We start from the raw sequence: 24,588 nt of genomic DNA, 5'->3' as shown, positions 1-24,588 counted from the left end.
CCTGTAACCTTCCGAGTCATGCTGAGCAATGAAGAACTTGGTAATCACTCACATACGTATATGTTTATATGAAATTTAAAGGTTGAGATTGAAGCATTAACAGTTAAATTTAATGCTTCTGCTTTGGTCATGTTCCTTAATGCACAGGTGTATCTCTGTCATCATCATCTTCTCCATCGGATGATACAATCATTCTAAACTTCACAATGTGTGAACCTCCTGAAGAAGCAGCAACCACTGAAGGAAGACAACCTAAAAGGCCATGCCATATAAACTATGAGGCAAAAGCTGTGGGTAGTGAACATTGTTAGTCTAATTTGCAGTTCAAAGTGTTACGGACACAAGTACTACTGCTAATGTTGATGTGGTGCCTGAACATTTAGAGCATAGGTGTCAAACTCTGGCCCGCGGGCCAGATTTGGCCCGCAGCCTGATTACATTTGGCCCGCGAAGCCATACCAAATTACTATTAGAGCTGGCCTACTGGTATTATACAGTTAATATATATATTGTTTAGTATTAAGCTTTGCTTGTTCCATATTCAGGTTTTCAGCAAAACTTGTTTGAGTCCATAAAAAAAGATTCATTCTTATATCTAGAGGAAGATTTTTTTTTTCAATAAATATTAATGTTAGCCCGCGACTTTGTTCCAGTTTTGAATTTTGGCCCACTGTGTATTTGAGTTTGACACCCCTGATTTAGAGGCTGAGTCGGAATTATCTTCAGCAGACCTTGTAAATAGTTGTGCAGCTGTTATTTCTGATCTAAAGGCAGCAGGTGTAGGCCAAAGTGTAGTGAATTCTGTAGTGAATTCCATGGAAGAGATTGTTCAAGATATCCAACAACATGCTAAAGAAACAGTCATTAAGCATGTATTTAGTAATGAAAGAGAAACAGAAATGTGCAAGAAAGTTGAAGCATGTTTTGATGAGTTAGAGAATCCTTTCTCAGTTCTTAATTCTGAGTACAAGAGGTCAAAATATTTATCAGACAAGTGGGAAACTGTAGAACCAGTTGAATGTGTAATTGGCTCAAGATTTGACACAAGACGAAATAAAAAGACTGGAACATATGATCAGGCAGTTGTTCAAGATAAATTCATGTATGTTCCAGTTTTATCAACATTGGAATCAATATTTAAGAGTCAGCATGTTGGAGAAATGTTGAAAAAATCAGACACTTGTGATTCAAGACGCAGAGATATTTGTGATGGATCTCTATTGAAGACACGCCCTCTTTTTTTCAACAGAAAAGCACACAGTTCAGATCCAAATGTTCTATGATGACTTTGAGGTTGCAAATCCTCTTGGTTCCAAGCGAGGTATTCACAAGTTGGGTGCAGTATATTTTACCTTAAGAAACTTCTCTCCCAAATGGAATTCTTTTTTGGCCAACATACACCTTTGTGCCTTATTTCATGCACAAGATCTGAAACGTTATGGTTTTAGTGAAATTCTTGTTCCTATTGTTCGAGACATTAAAGTGTTAGAGAGCGATGGTATTGAGATTCCACTATTCGGTGGTTATGTTCGTGGTAGTGTGGTACAGGTCACTGGTGATAATTTAGGCTTACATAGCTTGTTTGGTCTGGTGGAGTCTTTCAGTGCAAGGTACTGTTGCAGGTTTTGTTTAGCTGATAAAGATGACTTTCAAACAGAATTCTCTGAAGATTCCCCCAAAATAGTGTTGCGCACCAAAGACAACCACACTGCTCACTGTCAGGAAATGTCTAATAATCCATTGCTTCCTTATGTTTTTGGTGTAAAGAGTTCATGCTTATTGAATTCACTGACATACTTTCACACAACTGAGAACTTCTCAGTTGATGTGATGCATGATGTTTTGGAAGGAGTGGCCCAGTACAAACTGAAGTTATTGTTTTTGTATTTAAAAGAACAACATCTTACATTGGGAGAAGTGAATTTGAGAATACAAAGTTTTGATTATGGATTCATGGAGAAAAACAATAGGCCAGTAGCTGTGAATTTAGGTGGAGAGTCTAATGATCTGGGACTGAATGCTATTCAGACATGGTGCTTACTGAGGAATGTTCCCCTCATGTTTGGAGATTTGGTAACCTCTACTGACCAACATCGGGGCCTACTACTTTTATTACTACAGATAGTTAACATTGTATTTTCTCCTATGTTATCTCAAGGTATGTGTGTATATTTAAAACATTTGATTGTGGAACACCACAAACTGTTCAAGATGTTGTATCCCCAGAAAAAACTTTTACCAAAGCACCATTTTCTTATCCATTATCCTCGCTGCATCCAAAAAATAGGGCCTGTACTTCATAGTTGGTGCATGCGCTATGAAGGTAAGCACAATTTTTTCAAGAAACTGCTCAAATCATTCAAAAATATCACCAAAACGCTGGCCAAAAAAACACCAGAATTATATGGCATACATTTGGCAATCTTCAACAACCTTTAGTCGGTTAGACATTGGTCCAGGAAAAATGGTGTCTTTAGATATGGTAAAAGGAGGTTCTGGAATTGCAATAGCAATGCAACTGCCCAATAGAGTTCAAGTTATGAAAGTGAACTGGGCTAAACAGAATGGTATTGTTTACCGCCCGCATTTGGTTATTTGTGGCAAAGTAGTGTCTGAAATGCCTGTGTTTTACCAGATTGAGTCAGTTCTGATAATACATGAGAAACTGGTACTTCTCATTTTGCCATTATGTACAGTAGCCTTTCAAGAACATTTCCATGCTTATGAGTTGACCAGGACAAAGCAAGATTTAGTTGTCTTTCATGTTGACAGCCTGCATTATCCCAGGCCTTTTGACATACAATTGTCGTATGGAGTGAATGACAACTGTCATTACTTACTGTCATTTGTAAGAGTTTGTTATGCTAATAAATGCTGTTACTGTAACCTGTATGTTTGTAGTTATTTTCATAATATAGGATAGATCACAGCCATTTAGAAATATAGCATCATATGATAAATATGAAAAAATAATGAAAATGAAATATTATTACACATTAGAGTGAACTTGGACTAAAAATAACTCTATAAAGTGAAATCATATTACTCTAAACAGTGTGAATAACCCTCAGTGTTAAATATTTTTACACATTTTGTTGTTAATTTTGACACTAAACTGAGTAGAATTAACACTAAAAAGTTAACACTGGCCATAGAGTAAATTTTACCCTAATTTTGAGTGGGACCAAATGTTATCTGAAACAGAGTTAAAATCAACTCTCTAAGTGTAAAATTGACAGTTTTTTACTGTGTGGCCTCATATCAAATGTGAAGGCAGAATGAGTCTACGTTTGACGTTTGTTTATATCTAATCTTCCTTTTCAAACATTTAAACAGCAGCGAGTCTGCAGCTGAGGGAACACAAACTCAAATTGTCGGAACAGGTTTGCTCGCTTCTTGGATTCATTTGGTGATTTATTAAATGTATAACTGTTATTCTAATCTGCTGCTGGGTCTCTTACACTTTTCTTTATGCTGTATATTTTCACGTCTCTGGAATAGTTGGCAGTTAGTCAGCTGGGAAACTCTGCATATCGTGGATATGCTGACCTCGCTCCGTGGTGTACAGGGCCGTTTACCCTCATGATTAATATTCACAATAAAAATATTAGCCGAACATCATGAAGTCTGTATGTGTTTCATAGTGTCGAACAACCTTTGTACAGTTAAAGCCAGCAGTTACTACATGACAGAAACACCAACGTTATCTCTTTTATGCGTTTATACACAGGTCACGCTGATTACTGAACAAAAACCCAAAGATCAGATGTTAAACAGATTTATTTGCTCTCTCTCCTCCTTAAACATGTTTTTAATGTTAGTTATAATTCAGAATTGGCGACTGAAACACGTAGGACACATAAGAACATCAGGAAATAAAACACCGATAAATATAACCTCAGTAAAAGAAGTCAGCGGGGGTTACTACAGCTGTGTACCGGGGCCTGCGCTTTGTCGGTGGGATTGCTTGCGAGGCGAGCGGGTCTATCCCACGCTTTGCCGTGAGACTGGGCAGACGTCTCCGAAATCATCGAAGCACTTTTGCAAAGAGGCTGTATCTTGACAAACCGACCAGACACATGAAGATTAAACCACTACATTCTCGGCTAAAAAAATATTAAAACGGTATTTGGTGACACACAAACAGGGTTTTTCAAAGTTCAGTTCTGTTAGCTTCCACATGCCGGTTGTTGTGTGCTAGAAACAATGGCCACCAGGCCTAAGCAATGGTTTTGACTTGATCAGCGTTAACCCCGACCCCTGAGTTTGATGGGTGAGGCTGACAGATAAAATTATTTCAAGATGAGAGCCAGGCGCCAGGACTGCCAAAATGAAATAAATAAATATATCATTCAATAATTAATTACATGTGTCATAACTATTTATTTAATTAATTAATTAATTCCAATTTTAATTAATTATTGCTACATTTAATTCATTATTTAATGGTGTATTTAATTAATTCATTATGGCAGTCCTGGCGCTCCATAGGCACCAGCGCCAGAGGTGAGGTTGAATACAAAGACTGTCCTCTGGACACCGTATAACATGCCCGATCCCAAGGCCCTATATGTATGTGTTATGAGAGTGTGAGTAATGTGGATGTCTAGGTTGTGGAATAAAATCAGTCTGCTGATAAAACAGTGAGCACAGTGAGAAGATCTTCACTGAGCTGATCCATCTCATCTCATAAAATTGAGGCACAGGTGACCAGGAGGGGACAGAGGGGGAACGACCTTTTATTGCTTTTTTCTACAACAATTTCTTAGTTCAGCTGCAGTATTTGATATCCTGTAATGACTAAAATGATAATTTAAACAAATTTACATAAAAAGATTGTCTTTTAAATGTTAAGGTTATTTAACAACTTTAAAGGCTGAGCAGTGCTATTTTTAAATGAAAAACTCACAGGCTCACATGTTCCAGGATTGAATTAGTGTCTGATAACCCTCCCTCTTCCTGCTCTCTAACTCAGCACCTCCTCTCTGTCCACATGTTCCCTTGTTCCCTCCCCTTCTGATCTGCAGTTTGAAGATGGGTGCAACCAACATGTGGTGACGTATAAGAGCTGACAGATCCCATTCGCTACAGAAACCTATGTTGTTTAGATCAGAGCAGTTTCAGTTCTGAGGAAGTGAAACTCACACAGTCACTGACACTGTTGGGTGAAATGGCGCAGAAAAGTGTTCAGCTGGACCGAGAAACCTTCTCTTGTTCGATCTGTTTGGATCTACTGAAGAATCCGGTGGCTATTCCCTGTGGACACAGCTACTGCATGAAGTGTATTGAAAGCTTCTGGGATGAAGAGGAAAAGAAGAAAATCTACAGCTGCCCTCAGTGCAGACAGACTTTCACAGCGAGGCCTGTCCTGGTGAAAAACACCATGTTAGCAGTTTTAGTGGAGCAGCTGAAGAAGACTGGACTCCAAGCTGCTCCTGCTGATCACTGCTATGCTGGACCTGAAGATGTGGCCTGTGATGTCTGCACTGGGAGAAAAATGAAAGCCTTCAAGTCCTGTTTAGTCTGTCTGGCATCTTACTGTGAGAAACACCTTCAGACTCATAATATTGTTGCAGTTTCATTCAAGAAACACAAGCTGGTGGAGCCCTCCAAGAAGCTCCAGGAGAACATCTGCTCTCGTCATGATGAGGTGATGAAGATGTTCTGCCGTACTGATCAGCAGAGTATCTGTTATCTCTGCTCTGTGGATGAACATAAAGGCCACGACACAGTCTCAGCTGCAGCAGAAAGGACTGAGAGGCAGAGAGAGCTGGAGGTGAGTCGACAAAACATCCAGCAGAGAATCCAGGACAGAGAGAAAGATGTGAAGCTGCTTCAACAGGAGGTGGAGGCCATCAATCAGTCTGCTGATCAAACAGTGGAGCACAGTGAGAAGATCTTCACTGAGCTGATCCATCTCATCCAGAAAAGAAGCTCTGATGTGAAGCAGCAGATCAGATCCCAGCAGGAAACTGAAGTGAGTCGAGTCAAAGAGCTTCAGGAGAAGCTGGAGCAGGAGATCACTGAGCTGAAGAGGAAAGATGCTGAGCTGAAGCAGCTCTCACACACAGAGGATCACATCCAGTTTCTACACAACTACCCCTCACTGTCAGCACTCAGTGAGTCTACAGACTCATCCAGCATCAATATCCGTCCTCTGAGCTACTTTGAGGATGTGACAGCAGCTGTGTCAGAGGTCAGAGATAAACTACAGGACATTCTGAGAGAGGAACGGACAAACATCTCACTGACAGTCACTGAAGTGGATGTTTTACTGTCACAACCAGAGCCAAAGACCAGAGCTGGATTCTTAAAATATTCATGTGAAATCACACTGGATCCAAACACAGCGTACAAACAGCTGTTATTATCAGAGGGGAACAGAAAAGCAACATTTATGGAACAACAACAGTCTTATTCTGATCATCCAGACAGATTCACTAACAGGTCTCAGGTCCTGAGTAGAGAGAGTCTGACTGGACGTTGTTACTGGGAGGTGGAGTGGAGAGGGGGAGGAGTTGATGTAGCAGTCGCATACAAGAATATCAGCAGAAAAGGATATGAATGTGTTTTTGGACGTAATGACAAATCTTGGTCATTAGATTGTAACAACAACAGTTTTACATTTCGGTACAACAACATCCAAACTCCTGTCTCAGGTCCTCGTTCCTCCAGAGTAGGAGTGTACCTGGATCACAGAGCAGGTATTTTGTCCTTCTACAGCGTCTCTGAAACCATGACTCTCCTCCACAGAGTCCAGACCACATTCACTCAGCCGCTCTATGCTGGACTGAGGCTTCACTATGATTATGGAGACACTGCTGAGTTGATTAAAGTGAAATAGACTGAAGTCTTTCATATTGTTGTAAGTTTAAATCTGTATTTTAGTTCCCTTTTAGTTTCTCTCCATCATTATTGTGGTATTTATGTGCTGCACATAAATCAGATGTCAGTCAAACATTATGGGCAGTACCTCGACATCTTCAACATGTTGTCTTGATGTTTTTACGTTTTATAGGTGGAGCTCTTTCCTGTGTCTGTTCAGCCATGGAGACTATCAATGCTTATGGATATTTTTATTTGAAAAATTTCTCCACATGACAACATAAACTTCTCTATCTTCTAAATGTTTACTGAATATTTTTCTTAGGTATTTGTATGTTGTTGTTTCTCTTCACTGATCTTAACAGAGAAGTCTACAGACCTTCCTTTATCACACAGATTTTATTCTCATTTGTACATTTATAAAGAAAACAATTAATTACAGAGCAATAAGAAATTTTAAGAAAGTGCACTATATCATAATTTATAGTAAAGTGTATTAAAGCATCGTTAGTTAGTCACTTATTTAGTTTGGAGCTGTATCATCTGACACTGTAGAAACATTTCCTCCAGCTTCAGCACAGAATGTTAAAAACAGAACTATTAATGAGAACAAACAGTAGGAACACAGTATCAGCAAACATCATGGCTTAAAATGGAGAGTAAAAATCTAAAAAGAAATAAACAAATTAGTAAAAAGGATTTCCTGTTGACATGTTATTGGTCCTATCTTGTCTGCAGCACCTCCAGGATGCTTCTTATATGTTTCTGGTTATTTTTGCACCAATTTTAGTTTTTGTCAGTAGGAAGTTCAAGTTCAACTCAGTGTGTTTGTTTGTTTTTTTCAAACTGATGCCTGACCTTGAACACCAAACATCTGTCAATAAAGCAATGATATAAAATGCTTATATTAGTACTGAAAAACTGCATATCCACTTTACAAATATAAATAATGATATAAATCCACAGCTGAACTGGAGGAGCAGCTGATCTAGTTCACTCATGTGTTTCTGGACTAAGAGTTGGAGCAAATACCTTATGATTCAGTGATGTTTGTTTTTGTTAAATATTTTGTAGATCCAAGAGTGAGTTTGACTCATGATGATGATGTTCCGAATTAAACAAAGTTGGTCACAAATTCTTCAAAGCTGTTTATTAAGAATATATTCACTTGGACTCATGAGACAGGCTTGTGATCCAAGGGAGCCATCAACTGGACAATTACTGACATGACAACAAAAAAGCTAAGTACAGAGGGGGGAACAGAGGTGAAAATACTTGCTTTAAAGGATTGTAATGTTTCCTTTTAAAATAAGTCTCTAAGGTCAGACAAAGGGACAGAAACTCATAGCTTTCTACCAGCCCAATGACAAAACTATAAGTTGTTTTTTAACATCTACTTTTTCATCTATTTGGCAGTCACAGTGAAAAGTATAAACATTGGCACGCTTTGTCTTGTGATTCTGCTGTTCGTAAAAAATGACCATGCGCAAAGTACCAGACTTTAAGGCTTTGACTTGATGCCAATGGCCTGAGGAGGACAGTATTACCCTTGGACATGTGTAGTCTGCCGTCTACTCAATAGAAGAACAAGAAGCGCGGAAATGGCACAACTGTCTTCAGTTTCTGGGAGAGTTTAACAATGAGAGACTGATGATGCAGAAGAAATCTCCGTGGTTAAAAACATTAAAAACAGTCGTCCAGGATGATGAGATCCGCCACTGGCTCAGACTGCTGTATATCAGCCGGAGACCCGAGATGAAGTCACGCAGCAGGTATGTAAAACTGTGATGTTCTCAATGAACTAACACAGGAACGATCTGAGCTCAGTCTGTAAGCTAACAGGCTAAAATCAGAGAGCAGCTAATCAAACAAGTGCGTCCGTTTTTTTTAAAGGTAAACTTTTAACAATAGACTTTCATGAGACACATCAAAACCAAACAGGGAGGGAAAGCTTCGGTTTTCTGCACTGTGCCACAGTTCGCTGTCTGCTTCGGTTCACGACGCCTCACTCCGGGGCTACAGACAGTTCTCTGCCGCCTGTGGTGCTCCTCACCTCCGTCTGCACCCACAGACTTCCCGAGGTGGAGGCAGGCCGGCAGGGACTTTGAGAGATGGGCTTTACTTTTAAAAATACCCCTTAATCAGGGTCTAACTCACTAAAAGATGGCCACATGTCTCTCTCCAACTTAATCTCTTTCTTTTAAGTAATTGTTTTTCATTGAAATGAAATTAATTGTTCAATAAAATGATTACATTTATAATTGAATTAAAGTTAAATGAATCAAGGTGATTTTGACTTTGCTAGTTAACAGGAAGAGAAACAAACTTACACAGGATAAAATGAAATTTGGACCCAGCAGAAAAAGTCAGATCACAGACAAACAGAAACATTCCTCTTTGGCTAAAATAAAATGCAGATTATTGCTCATCTGCAGTTTTAATCATGGTGAATAATTTATGATTCAGCCAAGTAAGATTCTTCTGTGTGGAGGTTTTTCCCCTGTCAAAAGGCATTGACCATTACCTTCATCTAAACATGGAATTTAAGTCATGTAGTTGCCGTTGTTTGTTTTTAAAGAGGTCATAATATTTTTGTGATGGTAGAAATTTATCTTCAAAGTAATAGTTATAAAGTGAATTAATAAGACTTTCCAACAAAGAGAGGGAGTCACATGGTGCTTCTGAAACATTTGTACAAACCTCTCTCACATATGTGAGCAACATGCTCACAGTGTACAGCCCTGCTGACTGAGGCTGCACCTTTACCTGTCTAATCTTTTTCTTTTTACTTTGTTCCTCAAGTCCCACATCAACATGAAGTGTAAGGAGGAGGAAGATCTGGCTGGCCAGCAGGTCTGGAAGCAGGAGAGGAACTTCAATCTGGACCAGGAGGACACAGATCCCCCACAGATCAAAGAGGAACAGGAGGAACTCTGCATCAGTCAAGAGGGAGAACAGCTTGTAGTGAAACACGAGGATGAAGGCATCGTCGTCTGGAGCGGGGAAGAGCGGCTCAGACAGCTGCATAACATCTGGAAACCTGAGAAAGATTTACAGACCAGCGGTAAAACTGTAATCGCTTTTCTGAAGTGTTAACATTAATATTAAACCTACAGTTTGTATCAGTCAGATCTATTTAATGTGTATTCGTGAAAACATGACAGGGAGTTTTAAATGGACTGGTTCTTATATAGCGCTTTTCTACTCAATCTTGAGCACTCAAAGCGCTTTACAAAACGTGTGCATTCACCCACTCACTCCCATTCGCACAAGCACATTTTTCTTAGTGCTTTCTACCAACATTCAGACACACATTCCACAGATCAAAGAGCAACTTGAGGCAACTTGGAGTTAGTATCTTGCCCAAGGATATTTGAAATGCAGACTAGGTGAAGCCGGGAATCGAACCGATCAGTAGATGATCTGCTCTACCGCCTGAGCTACAGCCACCCCCAATAGTGAAGATTATTTTGAAAAATATCAAGATGTAGATCAGTTTGGAGATCAACTCCAAAATAGATCATCAGTCAGTCAGTAATAAGTGAGTTCTTTTTTGTTTGAAAGGTTTTTTTTACTCTTAATGTTGCTGAAAAATGTCAGAACTCAAGTTCTCATTTGCATCAGAGTGCACAAATAACTTCATTTTTACACACTTTTAATTTCACCTGCAAATGTGAGCAACATGCCCTCATTACAGACTTTAACTAAAACTTTATCTTCTCAGAAGTGTTTTTCTATAATTACATTTTTTTTATTGTTCGTTTAGAAGCAATAGTGGAGAGACCGGCTGACTGCTGCAGAAGAAATCTGCTCTGAGGTTAACAGAACGTCTGATCGTCCAGTATGAGATCAACCTTCAGCAGAGACTGCTGGATATCAGCCGGAAACCCGAGATAAAGTTACACATAACAGGTAAAACTGCGATGGTCTCAGTGGACTAACACAAGAATACAACTCATGTAGGACCTGATCAGAGCTCAGCTTGTAGGCTAACATACTGAAATCAGGGAGCGGCTAATCACACAAGTGCGTCTCTTTTTTACGGTAAACTTTTAGCATTAAACAAACCTTGAGACCGAGAGAAAGTGCCTTTATAGAAGATTTATTTAGAAGATTAAGATAAAAGAGGCAGGGAGGGAAAGCTTCTGTTTTCTGCACTGTGCCACAGTTCGCTGTCTGCTTCGGCTCTCTGACCCTCACTCCGGGGCTACAGACAGTCCTCTGCCGCCTGTGGTGCTCCTCACGTCCGTCTGCACCCACAGGCTTCCCGAGGTGGAGGCAGGCCGGCAGGGACTTTGAGAGATGGGCTTTACTTTCAAAAATACCCCTTAATCAGGGTCTAACCCTACAAGACCATCGTGCCTCCCCCACCATCCTCACCTCATGTTAAAATGTATATTTTTCAACTGAATTATATTTGGGTTCAAGAAAATGATGAAGTTTTTAAAATAACTTTGTAATGTTCTAATAAACAGTCTTAACTCGAACTAAATCAGCTCAAATCTCACAGATGTCAGTGTTATTCACAAAGCATGGAAACATAGTTGTTAGTTTTGAATGCAGCCACAGCAGGCAAACTATGGCTGCATGCTCCAAAGAACAGGAGCACAGTAACTGAACACACTCTTAGCACACTTACATCTGATTTTGGGAACAGTTAACAGATCTGAACCTGATGACCTGAGAGGTTTAACTGGGTCAAAGGTCGAGAGCCAATTGAGAACTGTCCAGTTAAACCAACTAAATGATGAAACCTTTGATTTAAAATGTCATGATCAACAGTATCAAAGGCAGCAATGAGATCAAATAGAACTAAGACTGAAACTCTGAGTCCCTAATAATCTTCAGATCACTGATGACTTTAGTTGGGTTGATTCTGTGCAATGACTGGCTGTGAAACCTGACTGGTACTTATCTGCTATGGCACTGTGAGATTTTCAGTTTAATCTACAACAATGACAAACATTTACTTGCAGCGTGAAGCTGGCAGCAGCTACCTGAATGATTTGTACTCTGAACTTTCCTAATAAGAGTATCAGAGCTCGAGAGTAACTTACACTTTCATTGTTCACGTTTGTACAGTTTAAATTTCACTCCCATATGAGGACATGCTCAGAGTGGACTATATTTGCTCAGATGTGTTTTCCTGTCATCACATTATTAACCTTTTTCCTCAGTGACCCTTTGTTCCTCAAGATCTCCCCCTAACATGAAGTGTGAGGAAGAGGAGGGCCTGTATGACCAGCAGGTCTCCAACCAGGAGAGGAACTCCAGTCTGGACCAGGAGGGCCCAGATCCTCCACAGATCAAAGAGGAAGAGGAGGAACTCTGCATCAGCGATGACGTAGAAAAGATTGTACTCAAACAGGAGGATGAAGGCCTCATCTGGACTGAAGAAGAGCAGCTCAGACAGCTGGATAACATCTGGAAACCTGAAATGAACTTACACAGCAGGGGTATGTAAAACCGTAATGGTCTTACCTAAAAATTAATATGACTTTAATTCATTCAATAAAGATATTTTGGAAACACATCAGAGTTCTTCAAGGCCAGTGTTTAAATAAACTCAGCTGATTGTTAGTCGAGGTTTTCTGAGAGCTTCGCTGCTTTTTATCCCCATATTTTAATCCTACTTTTAAATTTCCCCTTCTGTCTGATGTTTGTCTTATCATTTACATAAACATCTTTCCAACAGTAATTGGTGGACAAACTGTGATTGGTGCATAGAAATTTACTAATGTGTTAGAAGTGAGTGCATGAAATCTTATTTTAACAGTTTCCAGGTCTGGGTAAATGATATGATGATATTTCGGATGATATTTTGATTAAACTCTGTTGTAGAGTTGGAAATGGACAGCTGTAGACACCACTGCCGAGTAGTCATTCTTGTTATACTTCTATATTTATCTAAGACAAGTAATTTTGTCCATTTGTCACCTCAGCTTTCCCACAACAGCATGAATGTGAGGAGGAACTGGTTTTTGGGGACCAGGAGAGAAACTTCAGCCTCGACCAGGAGGATCCGGAGCTTCCACAGATAAAAGAGGAAGAGGAGGAACCTTGCACCAGTCAGGACGTAGATCAGCTTGTAGTGAAGCAGGAGACTGAAGGCATTATTATCTTCATGGTGGCTCCTACTTATGAGGAAAGTGAGCCAGAGCTGGACAGTGAACATCTCCTTTCTTCCAGCTCTCCTGAACCAGAGAGCAGAGATCAGCAAGACAACTTTCCTGTGTCAGAGAGTCAGCGTAAAACTGACACAAGTAAAAAGTTTGTGAAATGTGAGATTTGTGGAAAAACCTTTGAGTACAGATCCAAACTAACGAGACATATGAGGGTTCACACAGGTGAGAAGCCACATTCTTGCAGCACCTGCGGAAAAAGATTCAGCCTGATGATAAACTTGAAAACTCACATGAGAATCCACACAGGTGAGAAGCCTTATTCTTGTAGCACCTGCGGGAAAAGCTTCAGTCAGAAACCAACACTGGAGAGACACCAGAGAAGCCACACAGGCGAGAAGCTGCACTCCTGCGGCACCTGTGGGAGGGGATTCAGTCAGATGATAAACTTGAAAACTCACATGAGAATTCACACAGGTGAGAAGCCTCATTCATGTAGCACCTGTGGGAAAAGCTTCATTCAGAGGATACAGTTACAAAGACACATGAGGATTCACACTAGTTAAAAGTGGGAGAACTGTCAGATGAAGCAGTCCACTGAGAAGCCAGATCAGAGCAGATCAGATGACCTCCTTCCTTAAAAAACTCTGTATTGTTTATTGTATGTAGGGGTGGGAGATATAGCCTCAAAATAATATTTCAAGAAACTTACATTTAAAAAAAATAATGTACATTTTATCAGCTCGGCAGGCAGCAGCATTTATACAGTGGGGCAAAAAAGTATTTAGTCAGCCACCGATTGTGCAAGTTCCCCCACTTAAAATGATGACAGAGGTCAGTAATTTGCACCAGAGGTACACTTCAACTGTGAGAGACAGAATGTGAAAAAAAAATCCATGAATCCACATGGTAGGATTTGTAAAGCATTTATTCGTAAATCAGGGTGGCAAATAAGTATTTGGTCACCTCCAAACAAGGAAAATCTCTGGCTCTCACAGACCTGTAACGTCTTCTGTAAGAAGCTTTTCTGTCCCCCACTCGTTACCTGTATGAATGGCACCTGTTTGAACTCATCATCTGTATAAAAGACACCTGTCCACAGCCTCAAACAGTCAGACTCCAAACTCCGCCATGGCCAAGACCAAAGAGCTTTCGAAGGACACCAGGAAAAGTATTGTAGACCTGCACCAGACTGGGAAGAGTGAATCTACAATAGGCAAGCAGCTTGGTGTGAAAAAATCAACTGTGGGAGCAATCATCAGAAAATGGAAGACATACAAGACCACTGATAATCTCCCACGATCTGGGGCTCCACGCAAGATCTCATCCCGTGGGGTCAAAATGATCATGAGAACGGTGAGCAAAGATCCCAGAACCACACGGGGGGACCTGGTGAATGACCTGCAGAGAGCTGGGACCAAAGTAACAAAGGTCACCATCAGTAACACACTACAACGGCAGGGAATCAAATCCCGCAGTGCCAGACGTGTTCCGCTGCTGAAACCAGTGCATGTCCAGGCCCGTCTGAAGTTTGCCAGAGAGCACATGGATGATACAGCAGAGGATTGGGAGAATGTCATGTGGTCAGATGAAACCAAAGTAGAACTTTTTGGTATAAACTCAACTCGTCGTGTTTGGAGGAAGAAGAATACTGAGTTGCATCCCAAGAACACCATACCTACTGTGAAGCATGGGGGTGGAAACATCATGCTATGGGGCTGTTTTTCTGCCAAGGGGACAGGACGACTGATCCGTGTTAAGGACAGAATGAATGGGGCCATGTATCGTGAGATTTTGAGCCAAAACCTCCTTCCATCAGTGAGAACTTTGAAGATGAAACGAGGCTGGGTCTTCCAACATGACAATGATCCAAAACACACCGCCCGGGCAACAAAGGAGTGGCTCCGTAAGAAGCATTTGAAAGTCCTGGAGTGGCCTAGCCAGTCTCCAGACCTCAACCCCATAGAAAATCTGTGGCGGCAGTTGAAAGTCCGTGTTGCTCGGCGACAACCCCAAAACATCACTGCTCTCGAGAAGATCTGCATGGAGGAATGGGCCAAAATACCAGCTACTGTGTGTGCAAACCTGGTAAAGACCTATAGTAAACGTTTGACCTCTGTTATTGCCAACAAAGGTTATGTTACAAAGTATTGAGTTGTATTTTTGTTATTGACCAAATACTTATTTTCCACCCTGATTTACGAATAAATTCTTTACAAATCCTACCATGTGGATTCATGGATTTTTTTTTTTTCACATTCTGTCTCTCACAGTTGAAGTGTACCTCTGGTGCAAATTACTGACCTCTGTCATCATTTTAAGTGGGGGAACTTGCACAATCGGTGGCTGACTAAATACTTTTTTGCCCCACTGTATTTATTTTAATTTATTTTCAGTTGTTACAGATTGGACAGACATGACTGGGGGATAGGAAGGAAAGAAAGAAAGAAAGAAAGAAAGAAGGACAGTGAGAAAGGGCACTTAAAAAATATCTCCCAGGTCACCTGTTGAGAGAAGAAAATAAGAGAAAACAAGCAAAAAAGAGAGCAACATAATAACACAACACCATTGCAATAATCTAGCTAAGTGTAAATAACAGTAAATATTAAATACTGACTGTGATTGTGCAGCACGCAAGATTGACATCGCATAATGTGGTTTGAGGTAGCAGCCAAGAAAGGTGTAGCTTGTGTGTGTGAACACCTGTGTGGATGAGTGCTCGTCTATTCAAAAGGCTTCTCCATGTAACGATCTGCTGGTGTGGGGAGCCACAGCCCCGTCCCCCAGGGCATGAAGCAGGCATGGAGGAGATCCAGGCCCCAGACATCCAGAGGCCCCCAGAGTGCGAGCGCCCAAAGAGGACCACCGGAGGGGCAACCGTGCCACCTTCCTGGGAAGAGCTGAGGAGAGCCCCAGATGAGGGGTCACCCAACAGCCACAGAGCAGAAGCCAGAGGGGGCGGCAGTGACGTACACGCGGGCTCTGCCGGCAGTCAGCTGTGCCAGAGTGAATCGAGCCCCCGCAAGGGGCCCGACCGAGCCACAGGCACCAGGCCCCACCAAGCAGCCGTACCGGGGAGTGAGCTGGTACAAACCTGAGCGCCCAGCCCTGGACACCAAGAACGCACCGATGTCTGAGGGCATCAGCCACCAGCAGGGAGTGTGGTGAGGGGAAATAAGCCTCCATACCTTGGAGGGCCTGAGATGTTCCAAGGGGGTGGAGTGTAAGACCCGAGCTGACATATAGACACAGACGAATAGGCGCACACAGACCTAAACATGCATTCCCACCCTCATGCACACATATACAAATACTCGGCGCTCATCCAACCTGGATACAGACACAAATGGACACTGTACATGTACTGTACAGCACGGCCCCTCCTGAGAACCCTCAATGTCTACATGCATTTAAAACTGAGAGGTGGGCACCGGCGCCAGAGGTGAGGTTGAATACAAAGACTGTCCTCTGGACACCGTATAACATGCCCGATCCCAAGGCCCTATATGTATGTGTTATGAGAGTGTGAGTAATGTGGATGTCTAGGTTGTGGAATAAAATCAGTCTGCTGATAAAACAGTGAGCACAGTGAGAAGATCTTCACTGAGCTGATCCATCTCATCTCATAAAATTGAGGCACAGGTGACCAGGAGGGGACAGAGGGGGAACGACCTTTTATTGCTTTTTTCTACAACAATTTCTTAGTTCAGCTGCAGTATTTGATATCCTGTAATGACTAAAATGATAATTTAAACTAATTTACATAAAAAGATTGTCTTTTAAATGTTACGTTTATTTAACAACTTTAAAGGCTGAGCAGTGCTATTTTTAAATGAAAAACTCACAGGCTCACATGTTCCAGGATTGAATTAGTGTCTGATAACCCTCCCTCTTCCTGCTCTCTAACTCAGCACCTCCTCTCTGTCCACATGTTCCCTTGTTCCCTCCCCTTCTGATCTGCAGTTTGAAGATGGGTGCAACCAACATGTGGTGACGTATAAGAGCTGACAGATCCCATTCGCTACAGAAACCTATGTTGTTTAGATCAGAGCAGTTTCAGTTCTGAGGAAGTGAAACTCACACAGTCACTGACACTGTTGGGTGAAATGGCGCAGAAAAGTGTTCAGCTGGACCGAGAAACCTTCTCTTGTTCGATCTGTTTGGATCTACTGAAGAATCCAGTGACTATTCCCTGTGGACACAGCTACTGCATGAACTGTATTGAAAGCTTCTGGGATGAAGAGGAAAAGAAGAAAATCTACAGCTGCCCTCAGTGCAGACAGACTTTCACAGCGAGGCCTGTCCTGGTGAAAAACACCATGTTAGCAGTTTTAGTGGAGCAGCTGAAGAAGACTGGACTCCAAGCTGCTCCTGCTGATCACTGCTATGCTGGACCTGAAGATGTGGCCTGTGATGTCTGCACTGGAAGAAAAATAAAAGCCTTCAAGTCCTGTTTAGTCTGTCTGGCATCTTACTGTGAGAAACACCTTCAGCCTCATTATGATGTGGCTCCATTAAAGAAACACAAGCTGGTGGAGCCCTCCAAGAAGCTCCAGGAGAACATCTGCTCTCGTCATGATGAGGTGATGAAGATGTTCTGCCGTACTGATCAGCAGAGTATCTGTTATCTCTGCTCTGTGGATGAACATAAAGGCCACGACACAGTCTCAGCTGCAGCAGAAAGGACTGAGAGGCAGAGAGAGCTGGAGGTGAGTCGACAAAACATCCAGCAGAGAATCCAGGACAGAGAGAAAGATGTGAAGCTGCTTCAACAGGAGGTGGAGGCCATCAATCAGTCTGCTGATCAAACAGTGGAGCACAGTGAGAAGATCTTCACTGAGCTGATCCATCTCATCCAGAAAAGAAGCTCTGATGTGAAGCAGCAGATCAGATCCCAGCAGGAAACTGAAGTGAGTCGAGTCAAAGAGCTTCAGGAGAAGCTGGAGCAGGAGATCACTGAGCTGAAGAGGAAAGATGCTGAGCTGAAGCAGCTCTCACACACAGAGGATCACATCCAGTTTCTACACAACTACCCCTCACTGTCAGCACTCAGTGAGTCTACAGACTCATCCAGCATCAATATCCGTCCTCTGAGTTACTTTGAGGATGTGACAGCAGCTGTGTCAGAGGTCAGAGATAAACTACAGGACATTCTGAGAGAGGAATGGACAAACATCTCACTGACAGTCACTGAAGTGGATGTTTTACTGTCACGACCAGAGCCAAAGACCAGAGCTGGATTCTTAAAATATTCATGTGAAATCACACTGGATCCAAACACAGCACACAAACTGCTGTTATTATCAGAGGGGAACAGAAAAGTAACATGTATGAATCAACAACAGTCTTATTCTGATCATCCAGACAGATTCACTTGGTGGTCTCAGGTCCTGAGTAGAGAGAGTCTGACTGGACGTTGTTACTGGGAGGTGGAGTGGAGAGGGAGAGGAGTTTATGTAGCAGTCGCATACAAGAATATCAGCAGAGAAGGAGAGGGTTATGAATGTTTATTTGGATATAATGACAAATCTTGGTCATTAGATTGTTACAACAACAGTTTTACATTTTTGTACAACAACATCCAAACTCGTGTCTCAGGTCCTCGTTCCTCCAGAGTAGGAGTGTACCTGGATCACAGAGCAGGTATTTTGTCCTTCTACAGCGTCTCTGAAACCATGACTCTCCTCCACAGAGTCCAGACCACATTCACTCAGCCGCTCTATGCTGGACTGAGGCTTTACTATGATTATGGAGCCACTGCTGAGTTGATTAAAGTGAAATAGACTGAAGTCTTTCATATTGTTGTAAGTTTAAATCTGTATTTTAGTTCCCTTTTAGTTTCTCTCCATCATTATTGTGGTATTTATGTGCTGCACATAAATCAGATGTCAGTCAAACATTATGGGCAGTACCTCGACATCTTCAACATGTTGTCTTGATGTTTTTACGTTTTATAGGTGGAGCTCTTTCCTGTGTCTGTTCAGCCATGGAGACTATCAATGCTTATGGATATTTTTATTTGAAAAATTTCTCCACATGACAACATAAACTTCTCTATCTTCTAAATGTTTACTGAATATTTTTCTTAGGTATTTGTATGTTGTTGTTTCTCTTCACTGATCTTAACAGAGAAGTCTACAGACCTTCCTTTATCACACAGATTTTATTCTCATTTGTACATTTATAAAGAAAACAATTAATTACAGAGCAATAAGAAATTTTAAGAAAGTGCACTATATCATAATTTATAGTAAAGTGTATTAAAGCATCGTTAGTTAGTCACTTATTTAGTTTGGAGCTGTATCATCTGACACTGTAGAAACATTTCCTCCAGCTTCAGCACAGAATGTTAAAAACAGAACTATTAATGAGAACAAACAGTAGGAACACAGTATCAGCAAACATCATGGCTTAAAATGGAGAGTAAAAATCTAAAAAGAAATAAACAAATTAGTAAAAAGGATTTCCTGTTGACATGTTATTGGTCCTATCTTGTCTGCAGCACCTCCAGGATGCTTCTTATATGTTTCTGGTTATTTTTGCACCAATTTTAGTTTTTGTCAGTAGGAAGTTCAAGTTCAACTCAGTGTGTTTGTTTGTTTTTTTCAAACTGATGCCTGACCTTGAACACCAAACATCTGTCAATAAAGCAATGATATAAAATGCTTATATTAGTACTGAAAAACTGCATATCCACTTTACAAATATAAATAATGATATAAATCCACAGCTGAACTGGAGGAGCAGCTGATCTAGTTCACTCATGTGTTTCTGGACTAAGAGTTGGAGCAAATACCTTATGATTCAGTGATGTTTGTTTTTGTTAAATATTTTGTAGATCCAAGAGTGAGTTTGACTCATGATGATGATGTTCCGAATTAAACAAAGTTGGTCACAAATTCTTCAAAGCTGTTTATTAAGAATATATTCACTTGGACTCATGAGACAGGCTTGTGATCCAAGGGAGCCATCAACTGGACAATTACTGACATGACAACAAAAAAGCTAAGTACAGAGGGGGGAACAGAGGTGAAAATACTTGCTTTAAAGGATTGTAATGTTTCCTTTTAAAATAAGTCTCTAAGGTCAGACAAAGGGACAGAAACTCATAGCTTTCTACCAGCCCAATGACAAAACTATAAGTTGTTTTTTAACATCTACTTTTTCATCTATTTGGCAGTCACAGTGAAAAGTATAAACATTGGCACGCTTTGTCTTGTGCTTCTGCTGTTCGTAAAAAATGACCATGCGCAAAGTACCAGACTTTAAGGCTTTGACTTGATGCCAATGGCCTGAGGAGGACAGTATTACCCTTGGACATGTGTAGTCTGCCGTCTACTCAATAGAAGAACAAGAAGCGCGGAAATGGCACAACTGTCTTCAGTTTCTGGGAGAGTTTAACAATGAGAGACTGATGATGCAGAAGAAATCTCCGTGGTTAAAAACATTAAAAACAGTCGTCCAGGATGATGAGATCCGCCACTGGCTCAGACTGCTGTATATCAGCCGGAGACCCGAGATGAAGTCACGCAGCAGGTATGTAAAACTGTGATGTTCTCAATGAACTAACACAGGAACGATCTGAGCTCAGTCTGTAAGCTAACAGGCTAAAATCAGAGAGCAGCTAATCAAACAAGTGCGTCCGTTTTTTTTAAAGGTCAACTTTTAACAATAGACTTTCATGAGACACATCAAAACCAAACAGGGAGGGAAAGCTTCGGTTTTCTGCACTGTGCCACAGTTCGCTGTCTGCTTCGGTTCACGACGCCTCACTCCGGGGCTACAGACAGTTCTCTGCCGCCTGTGGTGCTCCTCACCTCCGTCTGCACCCACAGACTTCCCGAGGTGGAGGCAGGCCGGCAGGGACTTTGAGAGATGGGCTTTACTTTTAAAAATACCCCTTAATCAGGGTCTAACTCACTAAAAGATGGCCACATGTCTCTCTCCAACTTAATCTCTTTCTTTTAAGTAATTGTTTTTCATTGAAATGAAATTAATTGTTCAATAAAATGATTACATTTATAATTTAATTAAAGTTAAATGAATCAAGGTGATTTTGACTTTGCTAGTTAACAGGAAGAGAAACAAACTTACACAGGATCAAATGAAATTTGGACCCAGCAGAAAAAGTCAGATCACAGACAAACAGAAACATTCCTCTTTGGCTAAAATAAAATGCAGATTATTGCTCATCTGCAGTTTTAATCATGGTGAATAATTTATGATTCAGCCAAGTAAGATTCTTCTGTGTGGAGGTTTTTCCCCTGTCAAAAGGCATTGACCATTACCTTCATCTAAACATGGAATTTAAGTCATGTAGTTGCCGTTGTTTGTTTTTAAAGAGGTCATAATATTTTTGTGATGGTAGAAATTTATCTTCAAAGTAATAGTTATAAAGTGAATTAATAAGACTTTCCAACAAAGAGAGGGAGTCACATGGTGCTTCTGAAACATTTGTACAAACCTCTCTCACATATGTGAGCAACATGCTCACAGTGTACAGCCCTGCTGACTGAGGCTGCACCTTTACCTGTCTAATCTTTTTCTTTTTACTTTGTTCCTCAAGTCCCACATCAACATGAAGTGTAAGGAGGAGGAAGATCTGGCTGGCCAGCAGGTCTGGAAGCAGGAGAGGAACTTCAATCTGGACCAGGAGGACACAGATCCCCCACAGATCAAAGAGGAACAGGAGGAACTCTGCATCAGTCAAGAGGGAGAACAGCTTGTAGTGAAACACGAGGATGAAGGCATCGTCGTCTGGAGCGGAGAAGAGCGGCTCAGACAGCTGCATAACATCTGGAAACCTGAGAAAGATTTACAGACCAGCGGTAAAACTGTAATCGCTTTTCTGAAGTGTTAACATTAATATTAAACCTACAGTTTGTATCAGTCAGATCTATTTAATGTGTATTCGTGAAAACATGACAGGGAGTTTTAAATGGACTGGTTCTTATATAGCGCTTTTCTACTCAATCTTGAGCACTCAAAGCGCTTTACAAAACTTGTGCATTCACCCACTCACTCCCATTCGCACAAGCACATTTTTCTTAGTGCTTTCTACCAACATTCAGACACACATTCCACAGATCAAAGAGCAACTTGAGGCAACTTGGAGTTAGTATCTTGCCCAAGGATATTTGAAATGCAGACTAGGTGAAGCCGGGAATCGAACCGATCAGTAGATGATCTGCTCTACCGCCTGAGCTACAGCCACCCCCAATAGTGAAGATTATTTTGAAAAATATCAAGATGTAGATCAGTTTCGAGATCAACTCCAAAATAGATCATCAGTCAGTCAGTAATAAGTGAGTTCTTTTTTGTTTGAAAGGTTTTTTTTACTCTTAATGTTGCTGAAAAATGTCAGAACTCAAGTTCTCATTTGCATCAGAGTGCACAAATAACTTCATTTTTACACACTTTTAATTTCACCTGCAAATGTGAGCAACATGCCCTCATTACAGACTTTAACTAAAACTTTATCTTCTCAGAAGTGTTTTTCTATAATTACATTTTTTTTATTGTTCGTTTAGACCTCCACCAGCAAACTGCCTGTAAGGAGGAGGAGTTTGTCGCCAATCAGCAGGAGAGGAACTCAAGTCTGGACCAGGAGGACCCAGATCCTCCACAGATTAAAGAGGAACAGGAGGAACTCTGCACCAGTCAGGAGCTGGAGGAGATTGTACTGAAGCAGGAGATCAATAGTTTTATGGTGACTTCTAGTTTTGAGGAAAGTGACCTCAGTGAATCAGAACCAAACGATGACCAGCTCCTTGCTCTTAACTTTCCTGAACCAGAGCTTGAGGAACAGGAAGAAAACCAGCATGTGGACTCGGGATCAACTAGAAATGCGGAGCTGAAGAAAAGGAGACGTCACAAAAACCGAACAGATAAGTCTCGGAGTGAAACTGATACAAGTAAAAAATCTGTAAGCTGTGACACTTGTGGAAAAACTTTTCAGTGTAAATCCAACCTGACGAGACACATGAGAGTTCACACAAGTGAGAAGCCACATTCTTGTAGCACCTGTGGGAAAAGATTCATTTGGAAATCAGGATTGGAAACTCACGTAAGGATCCACACAGGCGAGAAGCCATATTTTTGCATCACCTGTGGGAAAAGATTTGGTAAGAAATCCGGATTTGAAAGTCACGTGAGAATCCACACAGGCGAGAAGCCGTATTTCTGTAGCACATGTGGGAAAAGATTTGGTAAGAAATCAGGACTAGAAACTCATTTGAGAATCCACACCGGTGAGAAAGCGTATTCTTGCAACGTCTGTAGGAAAGAGTTTAGAGACTTGTCGACTATGAAAAGTCACAGAAGGATCCACACAGGTGAGAAACCATATATTTGTAGCTCCTGTGGGGAAAGATTCAGTTGGAAATCAGGACTGAATTTTCATCTAAGAGTCCACCTGAGTGACAAACCAAATCACTGCAGCACCCGAGGTAGAAAATGACCTCATGCTCCAAGTCACGGTACATTTCCTGTCCACAGCAGTGAAGGGCACTCTATGTTGTTTGTTCCAGCCCTGACTTTATGTTTCTCTAAGTTTGATATTTTTTTTATTGGTCTTTAAAGGTGACACAAATATTTATTGAACATGGATGCTCTTTTAATATTTACCACAGAAACTTGTATTTCTTCTTCAGTATAGAAGAAAACAAACATGAAAATGAGTTTTTCATCACTTGTTCCTTGTAACAACCATGATGTGATTCCTTTTTATCAGCCAATAAATAAGTTTTGATACACAGGACTAAAGATTTAAAAAAGTTCAAGACAAGTATACAATTTTTATTTAAATATGTTTTCTTTGTGATTTATGTTAATGAAGGTTATACTTCAGTATGGCTTTGACCTGGTTGTCCTGGTTCTTCTTAGCAACATGTTGCAAGATTTGATTAAATTTTTTGTGACTTATTTTGTGTATTGTGTAATCCCTGCTAAATAAAAGCAGTTAAATGTGCTATATTGGCTCATGATAAGTGTTTATATCATTTTGCCTAAATGCAAGTAAACTCAATGTTTGCCAACTCTGTGTGTGCAGTTTGCTTCATAAGTACAGTAACAGAACTTAAACTACATGGAGCCTATTTTGATTACATCATTACAGATGTAGATATTATTCATAGTTCATATTTCACAGTGTGCTGCAATCTTCTCCACAGACCTGCATTGCTCTCTGTTCAGACCCGTCATCTTCAAGATGTCCACTAGATGTCGTCAGAGTTCCCCCACTTTCCTCATCTATTGTGTTGCCATTACGTGAGCCTGCTTAAAACCTACAGTCCTTTACATATGGGTTCATTCAGGGTCATGTTTAGTGGGCAGGTTTAGTGCGATGAAGGAAACTCGTTTTCTTTAACTTTACCTCTCAGTAAGTAACTGGAGTAACAGACTCACTGATTCCTCCCCACCTGCTGGACATGAACCAGCTGACTGACACTTGTTTTCATTTTCTCATTCATAAAGTTGCTACCAGTTCAATTCATTTATATTTATATATAGTGCCAAAAAAACAACAGTTGCCTCAAGGTGCTTTATATTGTAAGGTAAAGAATGTAAAAACCTCCACAATTGAACAAGCTGAAAAGAGCAAATGCTTGGCAGCAGTGGCAGAAACAGGCTGTCTGTCGTA

General features: G+C 40.9%; 3 protein-coding genes across 6 annotated transcripts; all 3 read left to right on the top strand.

The window, feature by feature from the left end:
* Window positions 1-4,505: 4,505 nt before the first annotated feature.
* On the top strand, window positions 4,506-13,265 carry LOC308383515 (tripartite motif-containing protein 16-like). Of its 2 annotated transcripts, XM_080861545.1 has the most exons (6): window positions 4,506-4,706; window positions 5,028-8,597; window positions 9,628-9,889; window positions 10,592-10,737; window positions 12,003-12,281; window positions 12,768-13,265. In XM_080861545.1, exon 2 carries the CDS (start codon window positions 5,171-5,173, stop codon window positions 6,842-6,844), a length of 1,674 nt encoding a protein of 557 aa, XP_080717671.1. In that variant the 5' UTR covers window positions 4,506-4,706; window positions 5,028-5,170; the 3' UTR covers window positions 6,845-8,597; window positions 9,628-9,889; window positions 10,592-10,737; window positions 12,003-12,281; window positions 12,768-13,265. The 2 variants fall into 2 exon arrangements, with proteins under 2 accessions (XP_080717671.1, XP_080717672.1); XM_080861546.1 differs by lacking the exon at window positions 4,506-4,706 and having other exon boundaries at window positions 4,868-8,597; window positions 9,628-9,897.
* A 1,630-nt stretch (window positions 13,266-14,895) lies between these two features.
* On the top strand, window positions 14,896-18,742 carry LOC308383513 (tripartite motif-containing protein 16-like). 3 transcript variants are annotated; one of them, XM_080861535.1, is made up of 2 exons: window positions 14,896-15,035; window positions 16,911-18,742. In XM_080861535.1, the coding sequence occupies exon 2, from the start codon at window positions 17,054-17,056 to the stop codon at window positions 18,728-18,730; it is 1,677 nt and encodes a 558-aa protein (XP_080717661.1). In that variant the 5' UTR covers window positions 14,896-15,035; window positions 16,911-17,053; the 3' UTR covers window positions 18,731-18,742. The 3 variants fall into 3 exon arrangements, with proteins under 3 accessions (XP_080717661.1, XP_080717660.1, XP_080717659.1); XM_080861534.1 differs by lacking the exon at window positions 14,896-15,035 and adding an exon at window positions 15,288-16,389; XM_080861533.1 differs by lacking the exon at window positions 14,896-15,035 and adding an exon at window positions 15,288-16,589.
* A 1,533-nt stretch (window positions 18,743-20,275) lies between these two features.
* Window positions 20,276-23,657, top strand: LOC308383542 (uncharacterized protein). The gene is made up of 3 exons (XM_080861586.1): window positions 20,276-20,483; window positions 21,514-21,775; window positions 22,478-23,657. Exons 2-3 carry the CDS (start codon window positions 21,526-21,528, stop codon window positions 23,404-23,406), a joined length of 1,179 nt encoding a protein of 392 aa, XP_080717712.1. The 5' UTR covers window positions 20,276-20,483; window positions 21,514-21,525; the 3' UTR covers window positions 23,407-23,657.
* The last annotated feature ends 931 nt before the right edge of the window (window positions 23,658-24,588 follow it).

Source organism: Rhamphochromis sp. 'chilingali', assembly GCF_963969265.1.
Source record: "Rhamphochromis sp. 'chilingali' genome assembly, chromosome: 16".
In the NCBI taxonomy this organism is placed as follows: domain Eukaryota; kingdom Metazoa; phylum Chordata; class Actinopteri; order Cichliformes; family Cichlidae; genus Rhamphochromis; species Rhamphochromis sp. 'chilingali'.
This window is presented reverse-complemented; position numbering and strand designations above follow the sequence as displayed.

Excerpts from the sequence above, each read along its gene's own strand:
- LOC308383515 (XM_080861545.1), top strand. The coding sequence starts at position 5,171 with ATGGCGCAGAAAAGTGTTCAGCTGGACCGAGAAACCTTCTCTTGTTCG.
- LOC308383513 (XM_080861535.1), top strand. The coding sequence starts at position 17,054 with ATGGCGCAGAAAAGTGTTCAGCTGGACCGAGAAACCTTCTCTTGTTCG.
- LOC308383542 (XM_080861586.1), top strand. The coding sequence starts at position 21,526 with ATGAAGTGTAAGGAGGAGGAAGATCTGGCTGGCCAGCAGGTCTGGAAG. Across the intron at positions 21,776-22,477 it reads GAAAGATTTACAGACCAGCG|ACCTCCACCAGCAAACTGCC; the intron begins GTAAAACTGTAA and ends TTGTTCGTTTAG.